This window comes from Gigantopelta aegis, chromosome 2, assembly GCF_016097555.1.
Source record: "Gigantopelta aegis isolate Gae_Host chromosome 2, Gae_host_genome, whole genome shotgun sequence".
NCBI classification, from domain to species: Eukaryota; Metazoa; Mollusca; class Gastropoda; order Neomphalida; family Peltospiridae; genus Gigantopelta; species Gigantopelta aegis.
The window spans coordinates 20,736,454-20,750,135 of NC_054700.1; the positions used below are offsets into that span (position 1 = coordinate 20,736,454).

General features: G+C 34.0%; 1 protein-coding gene across 3 annotated transcripts in view; it reads left to right on the plus strand.

The window, feature by feature from the left end:
• Positions 1-13,682, plus strand: part of LOC121382591 (receptor expression-enhancing protein 5-like) — a 45,324-nt gene that overhangs the window by 12,113 nt on the left and 19,529 nt on the right. For all 3 annotated transcript variants that reach the window (XM_041512122.1, XM_041512105.1, XM_041512114.1), the window contains exon 2: positions 13,250-13,343. In XM_041512122.1, coding sequence (XP_041368056.1) covers positions 13,250-13,343 — 94 coding nt within the window. The remainder of the gene's footprint in view (positions 1-13,249; positions 13,344-13,682) is intronic.

A 13,682-nucleotide genomic window follows, 5' to 3' on the forward strand; every position in this document is an offset into this window, starting at 1 on the left:
TGGCAGATAAGTCAACATTTCAAATTATTGAAGTCATTCATGCAAAGACTGGCCTAAGACGATCCACAGTTGGTTTTGGTGAGATTTATAATAGAAATAATTTGCAATTTATATTTATTTAATATAAATATTTGCAAATTAGATTATTGTATGTACCCTGTGCAAAATTAACGTTAGTAAGGCTGGTTTAAACAACTGAAGAGTTTCATCGCAAAACGCGATAAATGCCACTATACACACCCAATCCTAAAACCTTTTTTTCCAAACCACCATACACACTACGCCAGTTTCTCTGCAATCTGCGATATATCCTGAGACAGTCGTATCGCGTTTTGTTGAAAACTGAATTTGAACTTGTGTTTGTCTACGTGTGAACAGTTTCGGAGTGGTGTTCGCACAATGGTTTTTAATACATATGGTGTTTATCGCATTTTGCGATGAAACTCTTCAACTGTATATATATAGACAGGTTTATTGGCCAGTGATAGCAAAGTACTGTGTGCGGCAGCCATATTTAGAATCATGTGATTAAGGGAGTGAAACTCGCACAGTAATAACATGTGAAGGCATTGCATCTGGTTGCATTTTCAGTATTTATTACTGTTTTAGTACATTTTGTGAAAGCAAAACCAGTATGTCGGATAATACAACCTCATATCAAAGTTGGTGGAAGTGATTTAATCATTAAAAATGTAAATAATAAAGCATGTATATATATATTAATATATATACATGTGAATACAAAAGCATAACTAATAATTTAAACTTATGCAAGCAAATAAAATATCCCTGGACACCTGTATAGCCTAATATATTGAACTTTAAAACAATATTTTAGCCTCAGCAGAAGGGGATATCGGATGATACCCCACCCTCCCTCCCTCCCTCCAGCCTATGCTCCTGTTTTGTTTGTACTTGTCTTGGATATCACCTGTAAGTGTCATAGGGGATCGTTTTGTAATTAACATTTTATGACTAATAGAGTCAGACGCATGTTTTCTGGGTAATTTAGTGTTGTATATTGTGGATGATTAATTTAATTTAATTTTTTTCCAAGAAATATATATATTTTTAAATATATATAATAATAATAATAATAAAATAATTAATTTATTAATAATAAAAAAAAATCTAAAAATAATTAAATTAAAAAATAAAATTGATGAAATGGGTGAAGGTGCGATTTTCTGTGTGGCCTACATGCATGTATCAGTAAATTATTTATTTATCATTTTATTCGCACACATTTAGCACCATAATAACTCGTATATATATATATAACAAAAATCAATAAAGAGCAATATTTGGCATTGTTAACTGCATCCCACTTCAACCCCATGTGATTACATCTGGAATAGCCCAGAGCTAATAATAGTAATGGCTAAACGTTAACATCTAGATCTACGGTCAGTCTTTCTTTTTTAAAATGATACACCACATGTTTTCTACAAATGTACATAACTGAAATATTTTTCTATATTTTAGGATGCATTCAGTAAAGTTCACATAATAACCATCAAAATTATTTGCACTTGTGTGTGTTTAATTTAATAGCAATATTTTTGTATTGGCATGCATACATGTAGGTACTTTATTATTTATGTTTTTAATCATTCACAGATTTCCACCGACATTGGTATGACTGTACAATCTTTAAATGAGGTTAAATTATCTGAGAGATTGGTTTTGCTTTTACAAAATGTTCCAAAAAAGTCATAAAGACTGAAAATGCACCCAGATGCAATGCCGTCACATGTTATTGTTGCGTGAATTTCACTCACTCAATGGTGACTGTTCGGGTTAATCGGAAAACCCCACCTATATGTATGCACTGTCTGGTATAAGCTTACAAGTCAAGCTTTGATGATCACAAACGTGGCAAGGTAATTTTAGTGTTTAATAATACTAAATAAATGTTTTTTCCCTTTCTAAAAATGCAAATATTTTAAAATAAATGTAATTAGTTTTTAAACCATCAGATATACAGATATACCTGTACAAGCCCTTGAAGTTGTGAGAATTCTATTTTCATTTGCATTAAAATTAGGACAGTTAGGTCAGTGTTTCTGCCAGCAGGGTAAAAGGGTAAAATTACGTACCCAAAAATAATTCTAGGATAAAATTACCTACCCAAAATAAATCTTCTTTTTTTTAATGGCTAAAAATAATAAAATGGAAACAAGTTTGTTCTTTTTATGTCTTCCCCCACCCCCCAATAAATAAATAAATAAATTTAAAAAATGTTTATAATTATGATTTTGTCTTCCTGGAGTGCTTAATACATTATCGGTAGTAATTTCATTACATGAATCCATATTAATTACGAGTAGCACTTGCTGTAGGTTACGTAAGATCAACTTTGTATATTTGTGAAAAATATTGTATTAATATATTTAATTTATTCTTTCATGTGTTTACAAATTTTCTATCATTTGTTTATATGTGAAATATATTTCATCTTGATGGGCGAGGTTTTTTTTTAAGCACAAAAAGAACAAATAAAATAAAAATTAATGACACAAATACAACATATTTACCCTGTAAACCTTTTTGTTGTTACTTTTATGATGTTATTAGGTTATCAGACATAACATCTAAATAAAATATGTACGCGCCATGAATGGGAGGGGTTGAATATCACATGCAAAGAGCATATGGGAGGGAGGGGGTTCATGACATACTCTATCAAAATGTACCAGCGTAACCGGTCCGGGTTAGGGTAAAATAAAAAATAATAAATGAACTTTGTTTAAAAAGTTAAATGAGCTGGCCCAGATTTCAGACTCCAAATGCCGGGAAATCGCTTCTCCGGATATCTGCCCCTCCCAATAAGGCGCTCAGCGCAGCTCCGCGATCACAAACTCATAAATACGTACCCAATTTTTTTTCTTCTGGCGGAAACCCTCGGTACATGTACTCTGTGGTTTTAACGGGTTACACAAAATGCCAGTGGATACCATCAATATTATTGGAACAACCCCAGGGCTTCTAGAAATTTTTTAAAATCCACTAGCCATGGGATCAGTGATTTTTTAAAAGGTATTATCCACGATTGAAAAGGAACTACATGTCGTTAGCCCTACTTTAAGTAAATACAATTTTACTAATAGTAATAATGGGATACGTTACCTAAAGAGGGAGATAGAGCTGAAAATAAGTAGACTGGGGGGTGGCAGTGGACAGAATATTCATATTTACAAAATACTTATGCAGCATTTGACAACTTTTTTTCACTAGCCGTCGGGCATGGTGATAGTAGTTATTTACTAGCCCAACATTGAATATCACTAGCCATGGGAGTGAGGCTACCATAATCTAGAAGCCCTGAACCCATAAACTCTTTGAGGTTGAACTAAACTTCACTTTTACAAAAACATGTATTATATAGCTGGTAGTTGAATCTGTTCTACATTTACATGTGAACAGTACCATTTATTCTCGAAGCTACAAGTATGTCAGAATTAAGTTGCTAATTTCATGGTAAAATGATCTGATTTTGAATTAATTGTTTTTAAAGATGTTTAAACTGAACTAGTACAGTACATGTAGCTGTGTATATAGTGCTATGGAGAAATAACAGGTATGCAATCTCCTGTATTAAATTAGTGCATTTATAATGAACACTTGGAACACAAACTTGATAAACTTGTCGTGGTTAAGCCATAGGACATACGGCTGGTAGGTACTAAGTTCGCAGCCTGGTACCGGCTCCACCCAGAGCAAGTTTTAATGACTACCTGGGTAGGTGTAAGGCTACTACATCTTCTCCTCACTCATTAACCACTAACAACTAACCCACTGTCCTGGACAGACAGCCCAGATAGCTGAGGTATGTGCCAAGGACAGCGTACTTCAATCTTACTTGGATATAAGTATGGAAATTAATTGAAATGAAATGATAACAACAAGGTACTCATTTATTTATTCTCTACATTTTTGTATCTACTTCAGTACTTGGCTAAAAAAAAGAGTTTATGTGAGTAAAAATGCCCCACCTATGAATTGTTAGTTTTGGGAGGAGTTTAAAGTGAGTAGTACGGGAACTGGCTGCACTTGGAAACATGCAGTGTCCTACAGTACTTTGACCCAGCTAATTGATTACTGGGGTCAGCTGTGCATGAAGTGTAAGAATCTATAACTGCAACATCTGTAATCTGTTACACACCCTGCAGCTTGAGTTGACTGGGCTGATCTTAATCTACGGAACATCATTACCACAGCTTATCGCTCACAGTACATCCTGGTCTCCTACGTTCAAACGTTTTTTAATTACCTTCCTGTTTTAATTTGTATGTGAACTGGTTTATTCTGCATGAACTTGCATGTCATAACTGTCTTAGTTGCCGATGCAACGACAACATAGCTATGGTAACAGCGTGTTGTTGATTGATTGTGGCTTATGTGTGTAATATAGTTAGTAATATTTATAAATATACATATTGTCATAAGTGTCATTGTGTACAGTTTAAACTTGTATCAATGTGATCAACTTTTGGCATTTTTTGTGTGTAATGTTGGCTAATTTTCAAATGAATATAATTATGTAACCAGTAATTCATTGTTTTGGGGTTGATTTTATAATATTGTCATTTTTTTTTTTGGGGGGGGGGGGTGATCTTTTAAAAAAAATTGTTTTATAATTTTATGTACATACATACATACATACATACAATGTATGTATGTTACACTAGTTTACAGTGCAAACTGTGAACTGCTTATTTACTACATTTAATTGACATAACTGCATACATAATGAGACATACCTGTACACACCTAATATGTGATTCATAGTGATTGTGTGTGAAGGTTCTCTTATTACAAGTGATCACATGAGATGGTTGGGTTGTATCCTGTATTGTTTTCATGGTTGGGTTGTATCCTGTATTGTTTTCATGGTTGGGTTGTATCCTGTATTGTTCTCATGGTTGGGTTGTATCCTGTATTGTTTTCATGGTTGGGTTGTATCCTGTATTGTTTTCAACCTTCGATAACAAAATATATTGACCTCCTGAGAATACACATGTAGATAATTTCAATATTTACATAAATGAATATTCATTATCACTAATCAAAGACAAAAAGATGAAAGCGGTATTTTATTTAACAGCACACTCAACACATTGTAATTACGGTTATATGATGTTGGACAAATGGGTAATCTACAATCACTACACTGGCTACTCAATTAATTAGCAGCAAGGGGTCTTTTATATGCACCATCCCACAGACAGGATAGTACATATATGTACCATCTGTAGTCTTTGGTATACCAGTCATGGAGCATTGGCTGGAACGAGAAATAGCCCAGTGGGCTCACCAACAGGGATTGATCCCACAGCGACTGCACACTTTACCACTGAGCTACGTTCCACCCCTAGATTTAGAATAAAACATGGTTATGTTATATATATATAGCAAAATAAAGAAAGAAAGAAATGTTTTATTTAACGACACACTCCACATTTTATTTACGGTTATATGGCGTCAAACATATGATTACGGACCACACAGATTTTGAGAGGAAACCCGCTGTCGCCACTACATGGGCTACTCTTTCCAATTAGCAACAAGGGATCTTTTATTTGCACTTCCCACAGGCAGGATAGCACAAACCATGGCCTTTGTTGAACCAGTTATGGATCACTGGTCGGTGCAATGGTTTACACCTACCCGTTGAGCCTTGCGGAGCACTCACTCAGGGTTTGGAGTCTGTATCTGGATTAAAAATCCCATGCCTCGACTGGGATCCGAACCCAGTACCTACCAGCCTGTAGACCGATGGCCTAACCACGATGCCACCGAGGCCAGTGTTATATATAGCATGCACTGGGCGTGACATATTTGCAGACAGACTCATTATAACTTAAGTATGACAGTGTAGACCTACAGATAAATGGAGGGGTTGTCCAAGATTGTATTCTCAGGGAAGATGTTTCAGGCCATTAAAGGCACATTTCCTCAGACCATTGACCTATTTAATGGACCAACAAAGTATTACCTCAAAATATATACATTTCATTTGTCTCTAAAAGTACTTTATTCAACCATATATCACGTATTAATGATATTTTCTAAAATTAATTGAATTATGGCGATGGTTCACAATTTAAAATCTATAGAACTTTGCTGATAGGGTTGACACAAATTTCTCTCCATTGTGGCAAAGTTTGGGTGATACAATAGCGAAGTTTGCTATCCCAAAATGAATGTAATTTTGAATTTATTATCAATGTTAAGACAAATAAGGTCCTTACATCCATGGCGATATGCCTTTAAAATGATTTAAAATATGTTATTATTATTAATTTTTTTAGCATGGCGTTTGTCCCAGATTTATCTGTAGCAGTGTGAAAATAATATTGTTTATTATCCATCTCCTGTGATATTCTCCTAGGAGATGTCGCTTCATATAATCTTGTGCATGTTTTAGCGCTAAACCTATCATTAGTGACGTTACACCATTGTCGTTTTGCTAGTTAAGGAGTCTACCACTGCCAAATACAGTGACATTCAACCCACATTACTGACATTGTTTACAATTGTCGCAAATGAAAAGAATGATAATGGATGATAAACAGAATGACCCTCTCGTGTCTTGTAATATCATAATTTATCAGCACTCATTGATAAAAGTATAAAAATCCTCGGTAAGCTTTGGATTTCATACTTTTATCAATTTGTGCTGATAAAATATGATATCACAAGAAACTTGGGGAGTATCCTCTGTATATGTATATATATACTCACGGAAAAAAGTTCCTGTGCACCAAATGATTGCAAATAGAATATAATTTACTTGAAATCTGATTATAAAAATTTCAGTTGCATTACTAGCATTCTTGGTCACGTGCTCCTGTTTGATGTAATTTTTCTTATCGTTGGACTTTAAAACTATTGTGTGGATTCTCATCACTCAGAAAAATATTTTTGTTGGTATCTGATCATCGTCAATGTGATGCCACACCTCCCAGAAAATGGACTCCTTCGAACGATGGGTATGATTGAGGTTAGAATGGCACAAACGCTGTTGCTAATAATTTTGGTATTCATTGGTGTTCATCACAACACTATGCAATATCTGCGGAGATGTTCTCGACAGTTTAGGGGTACTAGGGATCTTCCATGTTTAGGGAGTCGACACGTGACGTCACGTCAGTATTAAGCGGGTGCACATATGGAATCATTTGGAAATGATATGTTTAACATCCTAATCCATCTCTAAGTTATGGCCAATCAGTGGAAGAACTGAATGCAACCGATTAGGTGATAACAAAGTACGACCATGACCGTACATCAGTATGTTGTTCTGTTACATCATCACCGACGGCGCACTAAGCGTTTTGTAGACAGTACTTCAGGTTCAGAAGGCAGGAGTGGATCACCATACTTTTAACAGATAAATAGTACATCTATGTAAATCACATCTATGTAAATCACAAGTCCTACTGAAATTTTAATGATGCACAGAATTTTTTTTCCGTGAGTATATATATAAAAGTGAATTCTGTTGTAAGCTACATAAATATACATGTATGTACAATGTATATCCTGAGTTTGTTGCCATGGTTGAGATGTTACTGACTACTAGAGATGTTTTAATGACTGCAGTTGCATAGATTTAATACATTTTGTCAGTATATCAGTGGCTGTATATTAAATGTGTTTCTGGTCATCCTGGTGTTTGTATATGTATGTACTAGGATTAAACTTCACTTCATTTGCTAACAACAGTGAAACCTGTCTAAATGAGATCACCCCGGAGACCTAATATTTATCCCATTTAGTCAGGATCCGGTTTTTAGAGGATCACAGTATATTAGAATTTAGAAAATTTGGGACCAAGAAACCTGGCTGATTTCAAAGTCTGATTTAGACATAATTTTTTCATATGTGTATACATACATTAAAATGTACACACATTTTCAGACCAAATCCAGTTTGCATGGGCTGCTTACGAACATTAGGATGAAAAGAAACACATTGAATATACAAATACTGATACTCTAAACAAGAAACTATATTTAACATGTAAGTTTAATTGTTTAAAGAGATTTTTATTAGTTGAAAACATCTTACAAACTCAGGACAGTCTGTTTAGATAACAGTGTGTGTGTGTGTGTGTGTGTGTGTGTGTGTGTGTGTGTGTGTGTGTGTGTTTGTATCTATCTATATATCAAACTATATGTCACAGGAGTTTTGGATTTAGTGCCAGACAACATACATACACGTACATATGTCCACATGTAGCTATTTATGCATCCTGCATGGAACAGGTGTTGTAATAATTAACCTGGAACGCCTGACTATTGCGAAGATCTAAAATGATTTATCTTATTGAATGAAATTTAGCTGTTGCTTCGTAAATCCTGTTTGAACCTGCTGTGAACCATGATCATCATAGGTATGATTATCTGAAACAATCTATTGTTCCTTTGCTTGTGTGTACAGTTATACCGTCATTAATCAGACACACACAGAAAGCACTGATAAACACATGTAAGCAGACACACAGTGAAACCTGTTTCAGACCTCGGTTGCCAGAGCGGTGATGTTAATTGTCGTAGGTTTTACCAATGGCAGTCTGTTACTACTGGATGAAAATTATTGTCATGGATTATTTTTGAATTTTAACTTTGTTGCAAAATGTCACTGGTTTAAAATTGTTGTAGGCAACTCAAAATTGCTGTATGTCAGCATTTTGCTTCCGATAAAAACTTGTCAAAATTGTTGTAGATTTACGACAAATTCTTAAAGTAACAGAGCCTAGTTTTTAAACACTTCGTAATATTTTTCACTAGTAAAACCGTTTTTGATCATTTAAATTAGAAACGTGTACTTACATTTTATTATTTAGAATATTCATTTTGATACACCTGAAGTAGTTCTGGTCATCCAGGTTTTTGTAATACACTAAAATGCATTTTTCTTAATTTTTAAAAATGCATGTTCTTTTGAGAAGTAATGGTTATGGAATTTTTAAATTTTTTTTAATTTTTTTATTATTTAACAACATTCAACACAGTTTATTTACGGTTATATGGCGTCGGACATGGTTATGGACCACACAGATATTGAAAGAGGAAACCCACTGTTGCCACTTCATGGGCTACTCTTTTCGATTAGCAGCAAGGGTTCTTTTATATGCACCATCCCACAGACAGGATAGTACATACCACAACCTTTGTTACACCAGTTGTGGAGAACTAGCTGGAACGAGAAATAGCCCAATGGGTCCACCGATGGCAATTGATCCTAGATAGACCGCGCATCAAGCGAGCACTTTACCACTGGGCTAATGGTTATGGAGACGATAGTGTTTGACTTTCAACCAGAAAGACTTTATTGGGTATGGCGCTATGGAATTGAATGCAACCACAGTCAATAGGGGGTATGGGGGGGGGGGGAGGGGGCTCCCCCCAAAAAGAAAACGGGTTACATTTAGGTTTAGCCACTGCCTAGGGTTAAAAAAAATCATACAGTAATGATGAGTAATTGATTTTGTCAAAAAGTTACGTGAGAAAATAAAATCTTCAAAAATACCCGTTTTACCCTCTGACAGAAAGCCTGGGTGACGAGCTCTAGTAGATGGTATTTCTCCATTTAAACACCACTGATTTTAGCTTCTCTGTTTTTTTATAACGTTATCCAATGTGTTGCAGGTTTGTACATTAACTAAACTTAGTGTTTATTTCCTAGGGCTGAAACTACATGTAGGGTCTGTGCTTTTAAGTTCAAGCTCTTCTGTTTTAAGCAGACAAAAGAGCTTTTAAACTTGTGTGTTAAACCATCCACTCATTCACATAACTGCATGATGGGACTGCTTAACACATATAGATCTGTTTTATATTGCATGCAGATATAGTGTTATTGGGGAGAATTAGCATGGCCTAGTGTACAGTGTATTCTTTTTAAAATGCTTACATCCATTCAGGTGTCAGCTGATGTATTTTTCATGGTGTGGCCTCGTTAATCATTTATTCGTTTATTCCACATCTGTTCTGGTTTTGTCAGTAGCCAGAATCCATGACCAGGTAATGGACCTCAGAATTAGTGTTGGGGATGTGTCATAATTACACAATCGATTAGAATTACATGAACATAAAAATTATTGGGATTATAATGACGAAACACCTATATTGCTAAATTTGTAATTTTAACTTTAATAACTGTTTCACATCTTTTTTTCTTTATGTACACATGAAAACAAATACCAGATCCAACAATATTTACAACAATTCCACCCTCTAAACTGGAGGAACAGTTTCCCACACAATCGATTACAGATGTTATAATCGATCATCACACTGCAGGCCTGGCTCTGCATGGTACTCTCCAAATTCGCCAGTTGCGAATTTTTAAAACAGCTGGCAGATTTTATTTCAATTTGGTGAAATGTTTTCATGTATTATAATTGTACATGTATAATTGATATTTTGCTAAAACAAATAACTGGATTTCTGGATTTTTTAAGTTTAAGAGATAATATTGGTAAATTTTCTTCACGCTCAAAACTCACCCTGCATTGTAAGAACCAATTTATTTCAATTATAATCGATCATTGGAACATCGACTACTCTCAAGACAGGTGGCTGTTTGTACAGGTTTAATGTGTCATAGGATTGGACAAGTGCAAGGAACATTTTATTGAGTACCGCATCACGATTCGCTATACAACTTTCAGAGATCGCTACACAATTTTAAAACATTAAACAGTAGTTGCTGATCAATTTTCAACTGATTAAAAATATCGCTAATCAAGATTTTGAAAACAAAATGTTCTCTAAAAGTGACTACATGGGGCTTCATTATTTGTAGACCAAAATACAAGTGACATACGTATGTACATGTAAACCGTAGATCATAAAATTAATGCATCTCTAAATTAATGCGAGTGACAGTGGTCAGACTAAAATTTGAATGTAATTACTACGATTACGAGTTATCTCTCTTGAAATATTACTTTGTAATAACACATATTTGTGCAGCTTTTAGAAATTTTTTAGGTACATGTACATGGTACAACAAATGTACAAATGTGTTGAATAAACTGAAATCACTAATGACAACACAACATATTTGTGTACCAAGCAATAGTGGTTTCAAATTGTGTTAATGCAAGAACAAACAACACATTTATATGCCGGCAACATAGCTGCTAATTAAAACAGTGAGACAAAGCAATGGTCAACCTCGGATTAATATACTGAAAACCATTCACACATGCATGGTGGGTTGTGGCAGCTGGTGACGAGTGATGACAGACGGCAACCGCCACATGTGGCCGGCAACTTACTGGTCTATTCATTCAATACTATATTTATTATTGTGTATATACTCAGAATTGTCTTTTATAAAATATATTAGTATTTGAATAATGTGATAAAGTGGAAAATTAGAAAGAAATGTATGCATCTATTTATTAATGTGAATAAAAATGGCTTGCATTTTTTTTCATTAATTTTGGGATCTACAGTATATTGATTTAAATGTTTATTGCTATTCAAAAACAGTTATTGTAGTGGTCTGGGGATTGGCCAACAGGCATTAGCCTGTAGTAAGGCCTCTCCAAATATTTTACAAGAAGACTAATAATAATTACATATGTTTTATTTTATTGCTTGTAAATTATTTACAAGCAATAAAATAAAACATAATGATTATAACTGGTTCCAAATTTACTAACAAAGAAGGGAAATACACATGTAGAAGGAAGAAAAGATAAAGAGGATTTATATACACAGGTTATTGTTTTGACCATTATACATTATTTATTTATCATGAGAATGAAGTTAAATATAAGGCTACTCAGAAGTTTATTATTGAAAGTAAACGGTTTGATGTATAATGTAAAAATCTTTTCTCTCTCTCTCTCTCTCTCTCTCTCTCTCTCTCTCTCTCTCTCTCTCTCTCTCTCTCTCTCTCTCTCTCTCTCATTTTTTTTGACTTATTAAATAATAAGGTGTTTTAATTTTATCATATCATTTAATTGTTGCATCTGTATACATGTATTCCTTATGATGTAATGGAGAGGTCTTAATATAGGCATGACCTGTTGACTAATCCATGACCATTATAATTTGGTAATAAATGTTTTAAAAATATATATATTTATAATTAGATGTCAGAAAGAGAAAGAAGGTGAATTGGTGAATTAATCTCAAAACGTTTGCTATTTATAATAAATTGGCTATTTTCTTGGAGACTAAGGTATCTACGGTATATTAATTTGTGTGTTTGTGTGTGTATATTTGTAAACACATAAGACACACACATTTATGCATGCACATATCCATGTAGGTGTATATATACATTGTATGTCATTCATTACTGGCCAGATGTTGAAAAGTCTGTAACTTGATAACATGATATTGTATATATTACTGGTTGTGCTTCATTAAAGTAACATATTACATACTAATATTACATTGCACATAAAAACAAGTTGGACTACAGATAGCGCTGGGCCAGAGATGGATATTTAATGGTAAATGACATTGTAATTTGTATTGTTATATAATCTGCTATAATATAGAATACCTGTCTTACATCTTATCACCTACCTACATGTATGCATCAGTTCATCTATTCATTCTATACCATCCATCCATCTTTCCACCCATCCAGATCGTGGTTTATCGTTTTATCTACTAATGAGTGACTATGAGTTCATACATCGGACCGTCCATTGATCATTTGATAATTTATTTTATCCACTACATGCATGTAGTATATCTGTCCATCCATCCATCCATTCATACATACATACATGAATATATGCATACATCTGATGCTTTGTTTTATCTACTAACAACTTACATACATGTATGTCCATCTTTCAATTCCACAGACCTGGACTTGAAAACAATAGTTAAAGCTTGGGAAGCAATTTAAGATACATACATGTACATTTGTATCACCGTATTGATACCATATAAATCACATGTTAAGGGGAGCTACAAAGTATTCTCCTGTTTGACAGTATCCTATATAAAATTCCTATATTTACAGTCTACGCCAGGACAGCCGAGTGATCATTCCCGCTCCCCTCCGCACTCGCCTGGAAAGTTTGAGGAGAGCTGCAAATTGATTGCCTGGCAATAACAAATTTAATACATTTTATTTGAAACTTCATGTGATTGCTCATCTATTTGCAGCACAATTTCAGGAGAGTTATCTGCAGCTTGCCTAGATTTTGCTCTTGGTGAAGACTATTTTAATGGCATGTATTAATTTTAAAATTTATTTTCAGGTGTGTTCGTGTTCATCGCTCTGTATTTAGTGGTTGGGTATGGAGCCCAGTTTGTCTGCAACTTCATTGGATTTCTCTATCCTGCTTACGCATCGTAAGTGTTTTTAAAAAATACCTTTTGTGGGTTTTTTTATTTACATGATAGTGTGATAGTCATTGCATTCAAGTGTATACATAGTATTAAGGGTACTAAATTATTTTTCTTTAAAAAAAAAAAAAGAATTTGCACAATTTTATTTTTATTGTTACAGTATTGCTTGGTCCACTTTTTCCAATTTGAAAAATTTGTGCTGTTTGTACATGTATAGTTGTATAGTTATTTTTAAAAATAATTAAAAAAATTAAGCTAAATGTTATTTAATTTTTGACTACAGAATTTCGGATTAAATTTGACAAATTGTTATTAATTTTTGGTGTTTAGCTTAAACACTAT